This window comes from Phoenix dactylifera, chromosome 3 (genome assembly GCF_051530095.1).
Source record: "Phoenix dactylifera cultivar Ajwa chromosome 3, Ajwa_hap1_PhDact_Kaust_v1.1, whole genome shotgun sequence".
Taxonomy (NCBI): Eukaryota; Viridiplantae; Streptophyta; class Magnoliopsida; order Arecales; family Arecaceae; genus Phoenix; species Phoenix dactylifera.
In genome coordinates, this window is record NC_143192.1 from 8,414,338 (window position 1) to 8,436,680 (window position 22,343).

General features: G+C 35.7%; 1 protein-coding gene across 2 annotated transcripts; it reads right to left on the reverse strand.

Moving 5' to 3' along the window:
- Window positions 1-9,998: 9,998 nt before the first annotated feature.
- On the reverse strand, window positions 9,999-22,150 carry LOC103710557 (pre-mRNA cleavage factor Im 25 kDa subunit 2). 2 transcript variants are annotated; one of them, XM_026805999.3, is made up of 8 exons: window positions 21,908-22,045; window positions 18,551-18,626; window positions 17,582-17,627; window positions 13,178-13,271; window positions 12,977-13,050; window positions 11,222-11,308; window positions 11,020-11,130; window positions 9,999-10,398 (listed from the first exon to the last, which is right to left on the reverse strand). In XM_026805999.3, exons 2-8 carry the CDS (start codon window positions 18,580-18,582, stop codon window positions 10,327-10,329), a joined length of 516 nt encoding a protein of 171 aa, XP_026661800.1. In that variant the 5' UTR covers window positions 18,583-18,626; window positions 21,908-22,045; the 3' UTR covers window positions 9,999-10,326. The 2 variants fall into 2 exon arrangements, with proteins under 2 accessions (XP_026661800.1, XP_008794550.1); XM_008796328.5 differs by lacking the exon at window positions 18,551-18,626 and having other exon boundaries at window positions 21,908-22,150.
- Between the last annotated feature and the right edge of the window lie 193 nt (window positions 22,151-22,343).

Here is a 22,343-nt window from a genome sequence, read left to right on the forward strand (position 1 = left end):
AATTCATGTAACTACTATTTTTTTTATTATTGTGTTCGAGAAATTTTACTTTGATGTTAAGTTCATATTTTTTCTTCTATAATTTTTTAAGGCCACAAGATATGCAGTATTTTTCTTTGCAGGAACCTCATAGAATGTATCAAATACCTTTTAGAATATTGGAATCATTGTTGTTAGTCAACTTATGTAGAGCGGTTCTTGGTGGAGTTTAGTTGCATTATTTTTGAAATAATATTTGCACTTTATACCTTCTCCAAGATTTTGTGAGATATCAGAACTTGTATATTCCCTGTGTAACGCCTTATGGAATGTGTGGCCAGGAAAAGTAGCAGGCGGATGGATCGAAGAGAGAGAGGGAGAGAATGAGAGGGAGCGAGAGAGAACGGTGGATTAGCTGTGGCCGGCGGTGGAAGAGAAGATGGCCGGCACCGTTGTGAGGTGGTGGTTGAGGAGGCTTGCAAACAGGAGGGGAGAAGAAAAGAAAGCACCGACGAGAGCTCCCAAGTAGAAAGAAAATTAAAGAATGGAGGCGTAATGAGAGGAAAGAGAGACAGGAAAAAAAAATAACTATCTTAATTCTTATGTCTAGGGAGTATAAGATTTCGTAGAATTGCTACTTCTTGGCTTAAAGTAGATATCGTAGATTACTTCAATGGCACTCCAATCCAAATCTTCAGATATGGGCACGAACTCTCTGGTGGTACTTTTTGACATCTTCTTGGATATTGGACTATTATTTGTATACAGCATGAAGCAGGAGATCTTTCTAATCTCAATTTCAATGCAAATATAAGCTGGTGAGTTGTATCTCGTAAAAAAAGAGAAAAAAAAAAAAACTTTTGTAGACTTAATTCCCAACAAAATTTTCTTCTCAGGATATCAAAACAGTTCTAAATTGCCTCGTGCATATATCTGACGGTTCACCAACATTACAACCTACCGTCTACATGCTTGCAAGAACAACCACTATTTCGGTGAGTCTCTTCCAATCGGGCCCTCTATTCTATATCTGTAGAGTCCTCTATTCATAGTCCAAATGCGTGAGCAATACAAGCAAGCTATGATGATTCATCTCTTGAATCACTGAACAAAAGTTCATATACTTATACTGCCGTAAAGCAAATTACTAAAGCTCTTCAGCCACACCGAGCTACGAACACACGAATAACTGATCTCCAAGCCTATGACTCTGATACCATGTAGAACAGTATGGTCGATCTACTCCGCATAGCATGCCGTTCATGCGATTTGACTTTCCGATATGACAGATCTCGCTCTTAGATTCTGTCCAGCCCTGCTTGTAATGGCAAAAGTGATCCATATCGAGTTAAAGAATTCTCTTGGATCAAACAAAGTGCTCCGAATTAATCCACTGTTAGTTATAATCTGCGCTATGCTTCAACTTGAGTTAGTTGCTTCTATGGTTTCATTGTGTAACTTAACATTGTCGAGAGAGAGGAAAAAGTTTTTAAATATGTCACGTATTTGACTTCAGTGGAACTTCAGTACAGATTCTGAAAAGATGCAGCCAAAGTTAATATTGCTGACGGTCTCAAGATGGGAGCTGGGTCAAGTCATGCAGTGGAAGAGTAGGCAAATTATATATTTTTCCGATTCAGGTTGCTTTTTTTAATAACCAATCAACTTGCATTTAGATAAATTAGCAAACTACATGCTCAATTATGTGCAATGCTCATGACGACCTTCTTTAATTTTTTTTTCCTCCAATCAAAACTGGGTCTTGTGGGAACAGATCATAAAAGAAAACTAGAAAAAACAAGAAATTGACACCAAAGAATGAGAGCTAATTTACATGTGACTTGTAAAATATTTTGACGCCTTTCAGACAACTGCCATGCCGTATTTTATGATTTGGAAAATCTACACGATCCAAGATTTCTGAATTTTATAATGACTATAAACTCTAGAAAGAATTGAAGAGCATTGTGGAAGCTAGTTTTTCATGCTATTGGTTCTATCTTCTACTTGTCAATAAAACAATGGCATATCCTAACTGCAAATTAAAACTATGGGAGCAGTCTTACCTTATTCTTATTAAATTCACAAATAAAAGAAGATGTTGACTTGATTTTCCCATTATCAAGTGCTATCACCTACTCATTGAAAAAATGGACAAGCTACCACACTAAGCTATTTTCTTTGAAAGGCGACTGATTAAATAAGTGGTTTCCACTTTGCTAATGAAAAGGAATTTATTGGGGAGCTTTTGATCAATGGAAGAATTTCAGTGCCCATCATAGTTTGAGAATTTGTTGACTTATACACATTCCATGTTTATAATATGATTTTAATATGATTGCCCATTTTTGTTGAAGAATAAATTAAGGAGTTAACAACACTTAAGATATTTAGAAAGGAATTGACACTTAGAGGCCTCAAAAGTATGATCTTCTAGATAGTTTAGATGTCAAAAACCTATGAATATGTGATATTAGGAATGTGGTATCAATCCAAATTAACCTTTGTTGTTGTATTGACTATTCTGCTGCTTCAATAAAACTAATTGTCATCATGACGATGGTGGGCTTGATTATTGATCTAAACCCTATTTTAAAGATTCTCAACAATTTGTTCGTAATTTGGGGCTCACTGAGATGCATGGATTGGCTCATTTAATTTAAAGCTAAGTTTCATAAAGGAAAAAAAAATTGTGGTTGAAATTGTTCATGACAAGTTGGCTGTTCATTCTGGAATTGTTTCATTCTTAGAGCAAGATTTTTCCCATGGGTTCTCTCTGAAGTTTTAGCGATCCTCGGATCGAGAGAAGGATTATTAATGTATCTTCATTAAGAAATATTTGGGAGGCAGAAATTAAGAAATCTCCTACATCTAGTGTGAAAATCATGTTTCTTACATGACTGGTACATTTGGAAGGAATAAAAACAAAATCACTTCTTAAAAAGCTTAAGTAACTCAATGGCCTTTGACATGATTTCTCCAAGGATATTGAGGAAGATGTTGCCCAATTCAAACTTATCAATTCTCCTCACCTATTTTTTTTTTTTTTTCATTCAAAGATATTATCCAATTAATATGATCCTCATTGTTAATCCTGAACCTTTTTGGACAAGGATGCCTCCTCTCTTCAGAAATTATAAACATTACATATATATTTTTTATTTTGTGTTGTTTTTTGTATTGGAAGTTTGGAAGAACTGGTGGTCCCAAGATATAAATCATATAGTTTTATGTAAGACTAAAAATCAACTTGTGCGTGCGAATCATCATATCTAATATCAACATATGTTAAAACTTGAATTGGTAGAAATCAATTACCTTTGTCTATCCAAATGATGGAACTTCACATAATTTGTTTTCTCATAAAAAAATTGTGCATTTTGTGATAATATTTTCTCTTTGACCATAGTTAGCCTTTACCAGTCCTGATCATTGACCATGTCCATCCATAATTGAAAGCATATGTTGGTATCCCATATTCTTTCTTTGTTTTTCGATAGAAGACCAATATTCTTTCTTTTTAATCTGAGTAACAGTAATTAATCAATGTTTTTTGAGGGAAAGTAATTTATCAGAGTTGACATGCCATTTTGTTGCTTATGGAAGTCATGCTGAATACTTGGAATTAGAATGAGGATCCATAGAAATTTCTTCTATCACTTTACGCATAAATGCAATCACATAAGCCGCTAGAGAGTGGAGTGAGGATTCATTTAGTTCACAGGAAGATTTTTTTCTCACTGAAATGTCTTTTCTAAAAAGATTTCTAGAAATATGATGCCTGAAAAAATGGTTTTAGCATATTTTGTTGGTTATAAAAAAGTGACACATATCAGAGTGGCTTATATTTGATTGAGCATCTACTTTTTTAAAAAAGTTGTATGAAATACCTATTATACTCTTAATAAAAGTAAAGATCTTATTCATGGATTTTGATATCTTGAGGATCCTTTTGAAAAAAAAAAAAAGACTTCAATTCTAAACCGGTAGAAAAGTAGCTTTCCTATGTCCTCCATGAGTTTTTCTTTTCCATATCCTCCACTTGTTTTTCTTTCTCATGAAATATGGAAATCTTATCCCTATAGAAATGCTTTTTTTCTCATCTCTCTTCTTTGAAAACTCGAACCAAATAAGAGGTATTTCTTTATTTTCCAGTTGACCATATTTTTCCTCCTTTTTCTACAAACCAAACGAGTCCTAAATTTCTAGCATAAGAAAAAAAATATTCTCTCATTATGCATAGGCTAAAACGATTAAACAGTCAAAAAGAATCAAAGAAAAGGGTACAAAATGTTTGCATATTATGATACAGGTAATCAACTTGGCAGCATGATTGGACATTTAAGCACTTTGGGAGAGGGATAGTTGAAGGAGAAAATGAGGATCTTCTGAATATTTCACTCGCTACTGTTTCTTCTTGACACTGCTCAAAAACTTTATTATTACATAACGCGCACAGCAAACACCAGCTCTTCTTTGGAGAGAGAGGAAGTGTTTAGAAACCCACACCAGGATTTGCTGATCAAATGTCTACATGTGTTGCTTGGGAAGGTTTGTCTTATAGGACTACTGTACTTACCATTATATTGGATGATGACTTGAAAACTGTGATTAACTAGATCAAAGCCAGATGCTCATGTGAATGGTACCACCTGTTACTTTATAATATTTAGAGGGTTGCATCTTCTCTAAGTTTCTCTGGGTTGACATGTATCTACAGAGAGTTTAATAGTGCTATAGATTGGGTCGCATTGTCTGCGAACCATTCGAAATGTGTCCTCTGGTACTCTTCCTCCTCTGTTCCCCATCAGCTTTATAAACGTATAGTGTATGACTCTAATGGATGTACTTACACTAGAGTTGTATAATATATTAGTTTATCAAAAAAGCAAGTCGAGAGTAACGGGTTAATACGCAACCACCTCTTAAGGTTATACATTAAACATTCTCAAAGGGTAGAATTTTCGAGTCGTAGAAGAAAAATAAATCGAGTGCAACCTCACAGTGGGAGATGATATGCATCCAATCCTTTTTTTCATGGAACATTATTGGAATTTTATAGTTATTAATTCGAATTTTCAATGTTGTTATAATTCAAAATTTCTATTATTTTGTATTTTATATTTTATATTTTGTAGGATGCTTATCGTTGGAGAATATTGTAGTTATTCTCCTATCTTTCCTTCTTGTGACAGCTTTTATTTATTTAAAGAATTGCATAATGAGATTCTTCTAAAACATCACCTTTTAACATTTCTCCATTTTGAAACCTACAAATAGGGGGTTATAGCTAGGATAGCATTAGTATGACCAATGAGAGATAAAAAGAAACAAGAGGTATTTCTTTATTTTCTTGTTGACCATATTTTTTTCATCTTTTTCTACGAATCAAATGAGTCCTAAATACCTATTTAGTGGTGCAGACACCAGTTCCAGATCATCGATCAGACACGTGTACAGCGTAGGCATAGAAGGGCAGCCCACCCAGGGACACTTTGGCTAGGTGAGATTATGAGAGAATTTTTTTTTTATGTTTTATTTGTTGGGTACGGAATATTTTGGTTTGACTTTTCTTTTTAATTTTTGCTTGCATGAAGGCTTGTAAGACTTTGTTAAAGGGATGATGATTAGTTTTGAGAGTTTCCTCATATTTTTTTTATTAGTGGATTCCAACACTCCGTTGATGGATTCCGCGAGTTTAGTTACCAGTGTTCGGTGAATTCCGGACGCCCTATTGGTAAATTTCTAAAATTTGCATCGTCCGAGACGTTGTTCTACATCATTTAGCCTATGTGGATAGAGATTTCACAAAACGGCAATGCAAACAGAAGCTAAGGCATCAGGGAACTGCTGCTATTACCACTGCATTCCCTGTTTGTTCCATGTGGCAGTCGGGGATTGGTTCGAGACACAAGAAGATTAGTATCATTGCGAGTTGGGCCATTCTAAAAGTGCCACACCAGCAGTGAGGAACGGGGAGGTTGGTATTTTTCAGGATATAATTGAGAAGATCCAAAGGGCAGGCCAGAACAATATCAGTTGGGTAGCTGATGTAGCAGGGAAAAAAAAAAAGGGAGCTCGGTTATTGTTTAAATACTAACGAAATTGATAAACTATCAAGACTAACAAGAATATCGTAGCCTAAAATTTCAATGTCTGAACGCTGGAAAGCTGTTACACGACCTGATACCTGACCTGGTTTCCAGCGTTCAGCACCTGACACCTGACCTGCTTCTATCCCATATCGAATATTTACCGTGTAGATCTTGGATACTTATATAGGATCAAGAAACCTAAATAATACCTTATGGCTAACCTTTTTGAGTAAGGTCCTGGATTGTTACAAATAATATAAGAGCAAATTCAACCCATAACGTATATGGACTAAGAAATACTGCAGCACGGATTCATTAGGGTTGACTACAAGCCGATCATGGTGCTTGTGATTAGATTTGAATGGATTTGAATCCTTAGCCTGACGAGGACGTCAGAGCTTAAACGGGAGAGTATGTAAGGCCCCATGCAGGCATGTATTTAGTCTCGCATCAGTTATTCGCTGAATAGATCTTGGGTACTTATGCAGAATCATGGAACTCAAATAATACCTTCTAACTAGCCTTTTTAGATGAGGTCTTAAGTTTTTATACATCTCCTACGAACGACTTGTTATTCATTGCATGGTATTTCTATTCATCATGGTAGGATGGTTATGCGAAAAATTTTAAAAGAGGTTCAAAATCAGAACTGGGGCATTGATAATGAGATTGGAAATGAACTAGTAAATCCTAGTTCTGTTGCTATTATTGGAATTATGATCATGTGCTTATGCATCCTACATTTGTAATTGGTTGATGCCTATCGTGGGACAAATTATGACAATTGCCTGATACTTGTCACGGTGCAAATTGTGAGACCTGATTAATTGTTGTATACTTGTATCTCATTTATTTGTGCCATAAAATAGAAACTATAAGTTATTTTGCTTGTCAACACAGTGGTAAAATATATATTGTATTCAAAATATATTATTGTATTATGTATCTTATGATTTAAAAAGGGAGAAGTGTGTTCCAATTGATTAATCTCATATATGATTGCTTCGATTTTTTTTGTTTTTAAGTGGTGAGTACGTGTGGTTGATTGAGAATTTACCAGGGGTAAAACGTAGAGATTGCTATTGAAGTGATAAGCGGCATAGCTGAGATAAATATTGATCTTTTCTTTCATTTGAGAATTTATTGAACCTTGTGTTGAAGTAGCTTCATTGGCATTATGTTTCTTGTGGAATTATGAGTTAGAAACTATCATGAATCATATTTGGAATTCTTTTGATTTCATTGGACATTGAGTTATACTTGTTGACTTTTTTTTAACTCTTTTTTATTTTTGTAGCATTGACCGTTGAACCTTGTAAAAAGCCTTGCGAGTATCCAAGTTGGAATTCGATCAAGATGGAATCCCTGAGTTCTCATCATGCTGCTCGATATGCTCAACTAGATTTGAGCGAAGAAAGAAACGATCACCAAATTTGAGCAAAGAAAGCGATATCACATATCCTTGAGCATAATCATGTCATTCGCAATGTTATCTTCTTCATCGTCTCATTTTATAAGAATCTTAATACTTCTTGAAACATACCGAACTTAATTTCAACTACAAATCTAAAATAGTGAACAGATTAAGTTATTCACAAAATTTTGGTTTCATCCAATATTTCACAACTTGTTCTACAATGAACAATCTTATGAATTGAAACATTAAAAATGTTTGGTAAACACTACTTGTAAGGAAGAATACATAAGAAAGTTTTTTGAAAGTTCATTGTTGCAGATTTTAACTTCCCCAACAATATCTTACAAAGTAATTTTTGAATAGTAAATTCCATTATTTTGTAAAATGCAAAAACTCGTGCTAAATAAATTAAGCAATCATACTAAAGAAATGACCAAATAAGAAACACGCGTTATTGTAGAGTTATGACATTCTTACTCGGGCAAATTTGTCAGTTGGCAAATAACAAATTTGCCTCCTACGTATTTCATTCCGCGTCTGCCATTAAAGTATTGAAAGATGAAGCTATTACTGTCAAACAATGACAGGCATATCCCAAATGACAAAAATAACCCATGCATGCAATATAACGAAGGAAGTAACTTGTGGTCTAGTAATGCAATTACCCCTTGCTTAATCAAAAGTTTTAAACCTCCCGGATGAGTTTAGAACTAAAACATTGTATGATTGCTACTTTTTTTTTTTTTGTTGCTAAAATAAAGAGGAAGAGGGAGGAAGGGACAAGCCCACCCCCGCGTAGCAGCCCCCACCCCATCAGGAGAATGTTCGATGTGGGCAGAAATAACCGTGGGCCGGCTCGTTACTCTTCTAGGCTCCGACACAGTTACCCTCTGTTTGAGTATGTCACACCTAGTACCATCGAGGCTACCAGCGGACCAATAAGTCCTCCCAAATTTCGTATCCGAGCAGGAAGTATCCGATCGCCACAATTTAATCGACGCCCGCGCGTTTCGAACTCGGAACCACTTAGTTAGAAGTAAGGCCCAGTTCCACTGAGCTACTACCTCAATGGCATGTTTTCTACTTGACCTAGCCAAATTATAAAATATTACACCTGAAATAGGACAAATATTAGATGACATGATTTCATCGAGGTGGTCTATCTAAACTGACTCAACCTAAAATCTATTGGCTTTGAAATCCCTAACCTTTTGCTATTATGTTGGATATTAAGGCTTTCTATTCTAAATAGAGTCAAGAAAAGTTGAGGTTACTTTAGGTATTAAGTATTAAGGTCTATTTTGGAAAATTTTTGGAGGGTCAAAAAGTACTTTCCAACCATCAAAAAATACTTTTAGATGAAATAGAGATATTTGGTAATATTTTTGGAAAGCTGTGAAAGTTAAAACAGCTTTTTGGAAGAAGCTCCATGATAGAACTTCTCTGAAAAAACACTTTTAAAAATTGTCAGAAAGCTATTTTGAGTTATAACATTTTTTTTGGACCAAAATACCTATAATAAAATAAAAAAATTACAAAAAATGTATTATATGATATAATTATCATATTTTATACCTTTATTATTATATTATACTATAAATGTTATATTATATTAGATTATAATATATTAATATGTTATGTTAAATAATTTAATATTACGTTATATCATCCCATAGTCATCAAGAGATAGAAAATTAATTTACGCTAATAATTATAATATTTTATACCTTTATTATTATATTATACTCTAAATATAATATTATATTACATTAAATCATAATACATTAATATGTTATGTTAAATAATTTAATATTATATTAAATTATTATGCTATACTATACAATATTATATTACTATATTATAATAGCATGATATTATATTATATTAATATTATACTATATCATATATTTATGTATTAATATATATTATATTTTATTATGCTCTGTTGTAATAATGGATCATCTAAATTCATATGACTGATCTAGAGTTGCACCCCTAAAAATGTTCAGAAAATAATAGTCATATCTTTGAGACAGTTCTAATCATGCATCAAGAGGATACAAAAATGGACCATACTAGCTGTGTTATTACGCAAAAATAAATAGTTGAAAAGCTAGGAAACCATGCTAATTAGTTTTGCAGACGGGCTTCGCATCTCAGAGACTGGCTCTTTGTGGTTTCTTAAGAAAACCAAATTTATTTTCCTATACCATCCCTTAAAAGATCCATGCCAATTCCCTTCTCTCGTCTCTCCCAGAAACCAAGAACTAATCAGTCATGACTGCCTATTGATCTACCTTTTCCTGTAGCAGAGAGTATTTCGTCCATGGCAAGTAGATATGGACTGCACATGAAAAGAAGAAAAGCAACGGGCAAGGGGTGGATCTTTTGAGGGATAATATATATAGGAAGGAACATGGAAGCTCCTGCAATACAACTTCCAAAGTTTCTCCAACCAGTTCCCATCCAACACCAGAAGCTAAATTAACATTATAGCTTACCAAGGATAAGTGAACTGATCATAAGGCGATCAGTGATTTGCACTTAATGATTCCTATAAACACCATCACAAATACAGGCCTTCTTAGGCATTCATAATGTGGTCTTTGTTTGCTAAATAATCCAACCTTCCAACGCATGGAACGTGGAGGATAAACAAGAGTTATGAACCAACTAAAAATCAATCTGCAATTATACGTGCATACAAGTAAGATGCAATACTAACCAAACACTATATTTATTTGAGAAGCTCCGATATTTGCATCATCTTGACAGTCAAACTTCGATATCTTTGTCAAATAACCTTGCAAAATTTCCTCTTTACCCTCCCCAGTTTCATGCATTAACCATGTTGAACTGGAACCTAGACAATTGTTGTGGAATTGTGGAAATAACAGGCCCATATCTCTGCATCCATGTTAGAAAAGTACTTTAGAAGGCATAATATCAGAGCTTTGAACATTTTAAGATAAGTTCTGGCATCTAAAAGAGAATATATATATATATATATAATAATAATAATAAAAAATTTAATTAGAACTATATGATAATGATTGCAGTGATGTTCTATAATTATTATTATAGGATAATGATTGCAAGTGTGTTCTACCTTCCCAACTGACCAAACATCATGCAGCTTTAGATTTAGGATGAACAAATAAAAGCAAAGGCTACTAATATAATTATTATTATATGAACCAAAACTGAGGTTAAAAATCCAAAGTACATAGACATAAACTGAAGTGCATGACATGCAAGCTGGGCCTTCCACCAATCTAATTCAAGGTTGACTATTTTACTAAATGATTGCACGGATTGAATGTAAAAATGATGCAAGAAACTGCATTCATTTTAAGAGGGAGAAAAAGAACCCCGCCACCCATCATAGAGAAGTTCATGGTTAAACCAAGTAAAATCAGGAAATCAACTAATATCTTCATGGGCATTTAGAAAGGCAAGCCTTACAAAAGAAGAAAAGATTTCACCAAGTGTAGGTTGTGCTAGAGGAGGAAAGATGATGAATGATACCTGAACATTGTCATAGAGCTCAAACAATGGAACAGCAAGCAATTTCAAGTTTTTGGGTACAGCAAAATATTCCCTTTCAGACAAGTGAACAAGGAAGAGCTTCTTACACTCCTGAAGACAGGAAAATAAATTCTGATTTAGGAATAGTTAGCCACAAGTATTAAAAGCAATGTAGGGCCTTTAAGCTCCAAATTAAGTTTACCTTTGGCTTGGTGATGTGGGGAGGACAGTATGGGTACATTACTGTTTCAAAGTTCGGCCTCCACCAGACAGCAACGCACTCTCCAACCTGCAAGTGGCATAGAGTTGTTGCAAATTAAGATATCCATCCATAATGGTCTTCAGTTAAGGCACTGTATGACATATCTCCACACGGCATCTCAACCAAACTAAATGGTGTCTATTTTTTTCAATTGTAAAAATAACAGAAGGTTGGGAGGCAACCACCATAATTTTTTTCTTCAGAAGGGACAATACAAAGAGATGGAATGCAGCACTACTGCACCAATTCAAACACGGTAACTTCTCAAAGATATGACCTTCGCAAGCAGAAAATACTAAGGCCAACATCAGCCCTACACAAAGCTGAACAATACAGGCCCGGCAACTTATAAAAACAGCAAGAGAAGAAAGCTAACCCTCTTAACATGAACAACCAAGAAAGAGCATTGCAAGCAATTCATTGAATTACAGAGCAACTGACCCACAACCCTTTCACTTTCAACACCGGAAAGAAGTCTACAATAACATGAAGACACCAAAATCTGAATTTGCTTTCAAGAAGCATTAACCAACAGAAGCACTTGAGCATAATGTCCTGAAGAGCGGGTTCATATTATAGATTGTAGAGGTGATTGGATAGGATCAGGTCATGAATAAGATTGCAGAACAAAGATTTTTTTTTCGATTTCTTCCCAATATTAATAAAGGTCAAAAAATGTGGCATGCAAGAAGCATGATTTTGGGTAAAAAAAAAAAAAGACATGCACTGATAAGGTTTAAACAATCAATTTACTCATACATGATTGTTGATATTACTTTTAAGACATTTAAACCGTAAAAACTAGGGTATGTCTGGCATATCTAATTTTATTTTCATAAAATAAGTTTTCAACATCTTAAGATTCTTAACTAATAGTTGAAAATTTGTTCTCCAAAACTTTTTCTTTTCATATTTTGAAATTGCTGAGCTACCACACTGCCCTGACCATACACCACTGCCGACTTTATCACTCCTGACGTCACCAGCAGCATGACACCATTACAGTTAGACACCACCATCACCACCACTGCCATCATCACCAGAACCACTACTTGCATCTTCACCGCCATCATTGTCACCACAACAATTATTGCTGCCATCCCACCATCACCATCACCATCAGCAATGCTACCAATGCCACCAATGCAGACACTGTCACACACCATTGTAGTTTCCATCACACCTTCCATCCCTTCTACCACCAAGAGTGTTTTTTCTACTCTTGAGACAATCAGGGAAGGCAACCAGAGCATATATTAAATGTCTTTTGCCTAGCAAGACACACCCAGCAGGATTTAGTGGCATGCAGTGATGTAGGGAAAGGAGAAACAACTTGCAGTTTCCAGGTGCAAAGTAGAAGCATCTCAGCATAGGGAGGAAGAGTAACAGATGGAAAACACAGGATACTATTGTAGGTGACACAATATGGTACGGCACAAGCCTGTAACCATTAGCATGAAGGTGCAGGGAAACTAGCAGAGTTACAGGATGATTACACAATCATACTCAAGCCTCACAGTTTTTAACTCCTAGGTACTCTGTGATGTCAGCTGGCTGGTGGATGAGCTAATTTAGTCTGGACAAGGAGTAATTAGCTGAAACACTAATACACTAGCAGTTGTTACCTGCAAACCTCGTTCCTTTTTTAATTCCAATAAGTCAAATGTATCAAGGTACATTTTAATAAAAGCGCACCTGCCAATTTGGCTGATGGGATGCTGAGTTAGCAGCAAGCTTACTAGACAGCTTTCGCTTCAAGCCCTCAATTTCTGCAAATTTCAGTCATATGAAGCCAACGTCACAAATTCATTGAAAAACTTCACATAGGTACAGCTTACATGTAGCACTCAAGCAAGCTCAAGTGGTTCAAATTGCAGTATAAACACAACATCCCACCATTCTCTCCAGGCTTCAGGCGTCCACCAGGGAGTTTACAAAATGTATTTCCAATTTGCAGTAACAATATATGAGGATGATTGTGCTCCTGTACCTGCAAATCAAGCCAATTTGTTAAACCTAAACATTAGGATCATATCTCATTACCAAAAAAATCGAAAAAAAAAAGAAAAAAAAACATTAGGGGCGTATCTGTCACAAGAACCAGGAGATATTGCAACTAGCATGCAGCTTTCAAGTTCATAACAACACACTCAAGGAAACCATTCTGGCAGTCATTTAAATAAAAACACATTGGAACAGAAACTGCTATGAGGAATTAACCAAGTCAAATCAGCCCCCTTCTTTTTGCCTTTTTTTAACAAGAAACAATGAATTTATTAAAGAGCAGAAGATATGGCAAAAGGTAAGCAAGCAAGACAACAAAGGGTGGACTCCTAGCAAGCCCGCTGCAAGCAATAAAAATCCAGGCGTAGGTCAGGAAACAGGAAAATATTATACTAGATACATAAGATTTATGAGTATCTATGGGATCATCACACCTTAAGCTATTTGTGAGCCATATGTTCCTAAGGTTAACCAAGCAATAGATATGTGATCCCACAAATACTGGCATGCTCAGCAGGTGGTGTCTCACCTTTAAGAGTAGAGGTAAGATGTCAAAAGAGAGGATGAGAGTACACAATCTTTTCATATCTCTAAGAGAACATTTATAAAAGATTTATAGATAACCACTTGGCAGCCGGTTATTTCATAGTTTGCTACTCTCCTTGCCACCCAATTACAAGAAAGCTTCTTTTAATCTCTTCAGATGAGTGGTTCTTCCCATCTTTGAAGAACAATTTCATAGTTTTTCTAACCATTAAAAGCCATAAGAACCTGCTTGAGATAGGTAATTTGGGACATAACACAACAAGAGCCATTAGATTCTAAGTGTTGCTTATACAGCTGTGAGATTGTAAGTTTCTTCCACAAGATTGTAAACATGTCTTCTAAAACATCATATTGTAAAAGCTCTTTTTAATAGCCCTTAGATTATAAGATTCATCTTATTAATTCAACACAATCCATTGGATCATAAGTAAAGCCTTCTATAAATGCAGGATGATAAGTTTCATCCAATAAATAGACCAGATAAATAAATTGGTCCATTGATTAATCCACAGGGCTCGTAGAACCACCATACTGAGTACCTTTAGTTTGATCCATTGATCGATTGTGCAGGGCTTTTAGAGGTATTGGATCAAAAGTGACCAATTAAATGAACCAAACAATTTTATCTGGTCCATTGACTGATCTACAAGGCTTTTAGAACCATCAGATCATAAGTGGCTTTAGTTAAATAAACCAAATGACTTTATCTGGTCCATTGATTAATCTGTAAGAAATTTTAGAGTCATTGTGTTGTGACTTTAGTTAAATAAACCAAATGACTTAATCTGATCCATTGATTGATCCTCATGGCTTTCATAAGTTATTTTAATTAGATGGACTAGATAAATTGATCTAGTCCATCCATTGACCCATAAGGCTTTCAGAGCCATGGGATCATAAGTTCTTTTTGTTGGTTATTGGTGATATGGCCTAATCTAGCACCTTCATCCATCTATATAGGTTTTTTTTTAAGCCAATGGGTAATAAGTTTCATCTATTAAAATAAATAAAGCTATCAAATCCACACCATTTATTCATTAGAAAGTTCCTAATGATCGTTGGATGATTAGTTTTGTATATAAGAAGATTAGATATAAATCCAAACCATCCATATCATCGCAGCAGTTGGATTTCATGAATCTGGTTATCCAATCATCCCAAACAGTCACATTTGCAAAATATCACATGTTAGTGGTGCTAACAGCCTATTAGTTAATGTTGTTGATAAATACTGAACATTTAACAGTAGATTAAATTAAAAAATCATTTTAAAATCAAAGCACAATCAATCAAAGATAGTCGGGTTAGATTTCAAACTGCCTCTATATTTAGATCTCAAGATATTGATTCCAAGAAATTGCAGAACATGTACCAGAAGATTTCTAAAGCAAAGTATCATACATATCTCTGAGATTGGTCAGGTTGCTGGTGCATGCAAAGTGCAAAACTTGTCAAAAACAGGTCAAATCCAAGCCTACTAAACTCATGTAACACCATAGCCTCAATAATTGCTCCTTTTTTTTTTTTGCTTAATAGGAGAACAGAAAATGTAGAATGACAAGATTTTAACTTTGTAGGTAAATGATGTGAGTAATTACCGAGAATGGACCCAAAAAGAGTGACATGATTTGGAATTCTTGATAGTGTTGAGCCAGATACTCAACCCATGTTTCTAGTTGGTCAATGGCTATGACATGAATCCTTTGGTGCAACAATGGCTAAAAATGGCTTAATGACTTGTCAAAAGAAATAACTTACTGAGACGAACGGACATTGTGCAATGGTTGAAGCACATAGTAAGTAGCTTAAATGAGTTTCTTATTGGAAAGCAGCTGCTCCAGAAAAGATTAAATCTTCTCCGTGCTACAATCAAAAACAAAATCCATGCTAAAAAAAATAAGAAATTATGGCAAGAAAAGGATGGGTTGTCCCAGGTGGTTGTATTTTACAAGGATTTTACAATGTTACAAGGATTTGGAGATCGTTGAAGCTCAAACTTGGGGTCCAAGGTCTCGCTCCATCCCTCCTTTGATTGTAGACTGAGTGGAAAAGAAGAAGAGTGCCTAAAGCTATTAGACTTGGTTGGGATCAACTGGTTATGGCTACCTGTTGGTACATGTGGAAGAGAAATAACAGCATTTTCTTGAGCAGAAATCATCAAAGAATCATCTTCCCGTATTTTGAAGAGTCTTCTCAGCTTAGTCAACAAATGGAAGAACTGCTTTAATTCTAAGAACCTACTAAGCTTTGAGAGGGTTATTCAGCTATTGGAGGTGTAATGTAGAGCTACTTTCTACCTCCCAATGGGAGTTTGTTGTATTCTTTTTATTCTTTAATAAATAGTGGACTTCGGCTCTCCTTTTTCCTTCCCAGAAGAAAAAAAAGAAGAAGTTACTTATGCTCAACCATTTATAAACAAAGCAAAGAACAAATAACCAATCCACACTTGTGGATAGAAGCTTATGCATCATTCATTTATCACTACAGATAGTTACTTTGGCACTAAAAGCATCTGCAACAAAATGCTGCCTTAATGTTTTTAAGCATAAATAAAATTTAACGTCCAGTAACAAAATAGACCAGTTTATGTTTTGCATGATGCCTCGTATTTATTTTTATACAATGTTTAAAAATAGATGCAACATGAACAACAGTTTTTCAGGCCAGTCATGCACTTGCTTAAGCAAAGCACATCTCTGGACAGGTAAGCTACACCATAATGAAATTCTTACCTTTCCAATTCAAATATCCAGAATATTTCTTAAGCAGCTCTCTTGACTTGCATGCAAGCCACTCCTTCATACTTAAGTAGCAATTACCATTTTGAATTAACTATCAACACTCATGAGATTTATAATCCACAGTTTCTACAAGTTTTTCTCTCGCTCAGGCAACAATACTCTTTTTTCCTCCAGAATTATTCATAGTTACCTCTCATCACACCAAAAAACCTACAAATGGATGTCACAATAAATTGATTTGGGAATCACCTGATGAAAACTGTGGTGGTTTATGACTTTATTTTCAGGTGATACCTTTGCTATGTTTGTAGAATAACAGCTTCACATTAATAAAATTGTTCCAAACACAGCCAAAGAGAATGTATCCTTCATCTTCCAACAATTACCTGCAACCCTTGGAGAAATTAAAGGTTCTCCTTTTTGCTAATAAATTGAAAGGTTCTTTTAGTTCCAGTTATTTTAAAAAAAAGGAATGATCTTAGGAACAACTCAGCAACCAAAAAAAGAAATAGTGTGGTCCTTTGCAAAGTTCTTTCGGAGAAAATTGGAAATAAACTGCCACAAAAATCCAAAGCCCTACACCTACTAGGTGAAAGAATCATGATAAGTTGATAACATCGATGGAATTGTTTCTCTTACAATACTAAGCATGTTACACAAAAATCTCTCAATATCTAAGCATGTTAATTCATCTCATAGAGATGTTGCATATCAATGTAAAACAAACTTCATATCATTTAATTGTTTCTCAATACTCCACTAGATGAGGGCAACAGTTTTTGCAAACATATCACAGTTGCTAAATCTATATCAATATATTTGTCTTTCTTTGAATTTACATATCATATCTTCTAGGCAGCCAGCTTACATCTTTGATATTTCAACTAGTGATTAACATGGCTGACAGAAAAGACAACACCAAATGAATGCCTTCTAGAACTAGGATATTATAATAGTCAAAAAAGGAAATTGTTTTAACCAACAATTCAACTAGATATAGGATATTTACCAGCAAAATTGCTTCCACACTTGTACGCATACCTTCTTTCATGTAACTGCCATCCAAAACAAAGAGGAATCAAATATCAACCGCATAGAAGCAGCACTCTCGAGCCTTCTCAAATCCAAATTGTCATGTCAACAATATGAGGTTTCAGCGAACATCAACTTATACAAGGTTATGTGAATAAAAAAGAAACCAATTTCAGTAAAGGGGTATCTGGACCAGAAAATTCATGATGTATTAATAAACTTTTCCATATTTTGTGCATTTAAATTATTCCAAAAGCATAAAATTTTATTTTATTAAAAAAATCTACTCTGATTAGAAGTCCATGAGTTCTATAAAATTTCTATGCCTTAGTCATCTTCAATTACTAGATGCAAGCAAACAACTAGCTTCTAGAAAGTCTCAACTTCTCAATCTCCTATAGTCTTTGAGCTCAATTCTGAATTCCAAATTATTAGGTTCAACAAACCCCAAAAGAAAAATCACCAATTTTGTTGTCTAAATAAGCAACAAGTTATTTTTTATCAATAGATAAAAGCGACATGATGAGGTAATGAGCTCTATTATCTAGCCATGGCATCTCTCTAGAATATGTAATATGTTTTACCCAATAATCCTACAAGAACAAGCATATAAAAGATGTCATTGTTAACATAAGACCTTAGGCAACTAAAAGAATGCGTCAATATTAACCTACAACATGAGACGACTAACAGCATCTTATGCAAGCATATGCTGTTCTAAACGACAGGTCGACACATATTGTTATGGTTGTAACATAGAAAAACACAAAAGCCTAGAAAAATTTAGAAAATTAAGAGGAAACAAAATTGGGAAGTCTGAAAATACTCAAGAAAGGCTGGTAAAAACAAAGTTCTAAATGCCGGTGGCATAGCAGGGCATCCCACTATCATGAGTGTCGAGATAGGACAAGTTAGGAAATGGATCAAAATAGGATGAGACATCCACCTTCCAGGGTGTTGGTACATGAGGCATCCCATTCCACAGAAAACCGGGAAGGGTCCCGTCTCACACAATTTAAAACCTTTGGTTAAAAAAAAAAAAGAAGCAAAGTTAATACTAGCATCATAAGATTATACCAAAATTCTATAATGCATATCATCATCAGATAAAGTTAAAGCGAAGTAAAGGAGGAAGGAGCAAACACACTTGATGGCATCAAATATAAGCAGCTACTATATGGTTCCAATTCCAATATGGGAAGCCCTTAGGCCAATGTAACTTTTTCCCCTCTTCATCACATTAAATTTGGATTTTTGGAAATCAAAAAGCAAGGGATGACAAGAAACATGCATTTACTTCATTTAGATATGAAATTCATAATTTTTCTTTTTAAAAAAAAACTTTAGAGAGAGAGCAAACAACAGTCACTCAAAACTCAGATACTAGAAAGGATTAAGTGCCCACTGAGCTGCAGAGCAAAATCCATTACAATTATAAGGCAATTCTAGGCCTCTTCAGTTAAAGATCTCAGCAAGACAGCCATATACTCTAACTTGAATGAGTGCAGGATTAACAAGGCCAGCTAGTGAAAAACTTGGAGAGAGATTTTTCCTTTTTTCTCCACAAACTACAGGATTTAAGGATCATAGGGCCAAGCATAGCTAATAATAAGTTTAGCATTGTATAAGACAATAATCAAGCAGTACACAACAGCAATACAAGTGGATAACAGTGATACAAGTAAAGCTATTGTATGACAACATGGGAGGAGAATGAGAGCAATTTTAAGTACTGGAGTGAGGAAAGGATGCTACAAAGTCAAAAAAAAAATATGACACCATGAAACCCTATGATGCTAGGAAAATAATATCAACGGGCGTTGTCCTCTTAAAATTAGTGGAAAGGGCAATGATTTTGTTACAGGTCTTTTGCTCGATCAAGAGCAATAAAATTCATTTTTATATAAACTGACTATTATATAGAGCTAGACAGAACTCATAGGTACTCTTCTAAACCTATAATATTTTTTTTCCCAAAGAAATGATTAAACTACATTACTTTCCCCATCCATCACTTTGAAATCAATCACCTCTCTCATTGGTAGTTATCTCGTTCATCCAAACATCATGGGCCTTCCTCCCAAAGCCCCACCTCTTCCATCACTTCCTTTTCGGCCAGCTCTTCAAGGCTTTCCACTCAATGACCCACCATCATCGTCAACAAGTATTATGGCTCCCTACCAACAACCTCTACAACTCGACCCAATACCTCTGCTTTCACTGTCACTGTCGTACCTTATTTCTGGCCCATCATCCCCATCATCCACCTCTACAAGGCCCAACATTTTACCCATCCATTTCCTCCCCTGCCTTCCGCACCACCAACTCCTTCCAAGGTATCCCCCCCCAATGGACCTCTTGCACTATCAAATGCTCTCGCTCAACCACCTTCTCGCCATATAGCAACTACTACTCTACCACTAAGCACCATTTCTTCGAGTCGTCCTTCTACCGTTGCCATTGCCATGTTATCCACTCCTTATACATCTCCCACCTCCTCGACAAGGATGCATGGCTTTGATTCAAGGCTACTGAAAGCTACTCTATGCCAATTATACCACCTAGAATGAAAGCATACCACCTGTGTCCTCCGTCCTCTTTGCACAACCCTTTGGAGGGTAACCCCAACCAATCATAATAATAGTGGTCATCTTTTCCTTTATCTTTTGGCTTTCTCTTCCTATATCAAATCAAGCAAACTGAAGTAGTTTTTGATGTAGCTGAAGTTAGAAGTATATAACACATAAATTGGTAAGGTGCATCACAAGAGAGAGAGAGAGAGAGAAGCTTAGAGAACAAGTGACATGAGAGAGAGGATGGAAAAGTACTGCTGACCGAACGCTCTTGGTCAAGTAGATGTGGTACACCACTGAGAAAGGCACCACCATGGGACGCCACTACCCTAAGGCTATAGTGAGCCTTCTCCCTCACTTTCCCCACTCTTTTCACCGACCCCTCCAAGGAAAGCCTGAAGGAGGCACCACCACACCAGAATCAGCAATGTGGCAAAAGGACAAAGGTGTTGGAGATAGCCTTTTACATACGAGTGAGCTCCGCAACATGGAGACAATGCGAATTGAGAGGGTGTCATGGAGCAGCCAATTGCCAATCGGAATGGTCACCAAAGGGGTAAGAGTGGTGCTATGGTCAATGGTCCTGCTAAGACACAGCAATTGGCTGGGAAGGAAGAGACAAATTTAAGAATTAAAAGAGACAAAATGGGTGGGAAGGAAGAGTAATTTAAGAATTAAATGAGACAAAAATCAGCCTTTTGCTTTGGAGGGCTATAATAGTCCATTTTCATAAGAATAAATATGGTTGCTCGAGAAGAGTGAAATAGATCTCAGCAATATCAATCCCCTTTAGATTACTTGGAAATTGTAGTCTAGCAAAAAACAAAGTCCAAGAGTCAAAATGGCAAAGATAAATTCATAACTCGACAAATAATATGGAGGAATGTTAATCAAATGTTGGAGATTCAGACTATTAGAAAATTGTCAATCTACACCACAACCATGCCTTTCTGAATGCAGTTTTGTAATAACTTTTGTGATTCATAAAATTCTTTTAATTCATAAAACCTGAAAAACAAGCTCAACCGAAAACAAGTCCCATCAGGTTTTTTATTCTGTAGGCTTTTGGATAACTTAAAAGCCTATCAAAGTACCACAGGTTCCAATAAGGGTGCAGTTTAATATCCAGGTTTGATTATCCAAAGAAAAAAGTTATCTGCAAATATCATGGCTAAGGAATTACACATTCAGGTAGACATATCAATACAACAAGAGAATTCATAAATCTCAATCGCAGTTCAAGAAACGCCTTTTCGTTCAAATTACAGCTATAATGGAATGAACAAAAAGGTTCAATTAGCAATTTCGCTGAGAACCTAATTTTTCGCACGCACCTCAAGCCACGTATAATGGGCCAAAACGGATTCTCACTACGTGACAACACTAATCCATAGGTTCAAATACATGTATAAGAACGAAAAACACACTACGGACTTTCTATATTTTATGTTTTCATATGTTGCACACTGAAAATTCTACATCATAAGCTAACGCGTTATTAACATTTTAAGAAGGAATAAAAAAAACGATTTCGATTCTAGATTCTGTCTCCAATCACAAAAGTTTCGATCCTTATTGGAATCCACTAAAAAAGAGCAAAGGAATTCATTCATGGCCCCATCTTCTCCAAATTAGAAAGAAATAACAGAAGGAAAGGGGAAAACCAAATCAAGTTAGGGTTTTTCCGAGTCCTTTCGATCTAGGGTTTTAGGGAATGGAAAGGAGCCCACTTGACTTTCATACGGGCGAGGCGATCGGCGACGGAGGTGTCCTTCTCCATCTTCGGCTCCTTCGTCCCGAACGTATAGCTCGACAGCGGGTATGTGTTCACCACCGGCAAGACTCCCATCTTTCACCCCTTCTTCGCCCCTCTCTCTCACTCTCTCTCTCTCTCAACCGAGGGACGGAACGCCGGAAAATAAGTCCGAAGGCAGCGCTTTTAGCTCTCGTTCGCGGAAATGGGAATCGTGGAGTCACGTGTAAGATTATTACTTTACTCCTTCAGCTTTCCTTAATGACGTTTAAGTCCTTTCTAGTTTCTTATCGTAAAAAGGGAGGAGTTCCAAAGGTAGAAACTAGGTCACCAAGATGGTAGCCTAGTGGTAGGGGGGCGATAATTCCACCCAAGTTGTTCAGGTTCGAAACATACAAACGTCGATTAAATTA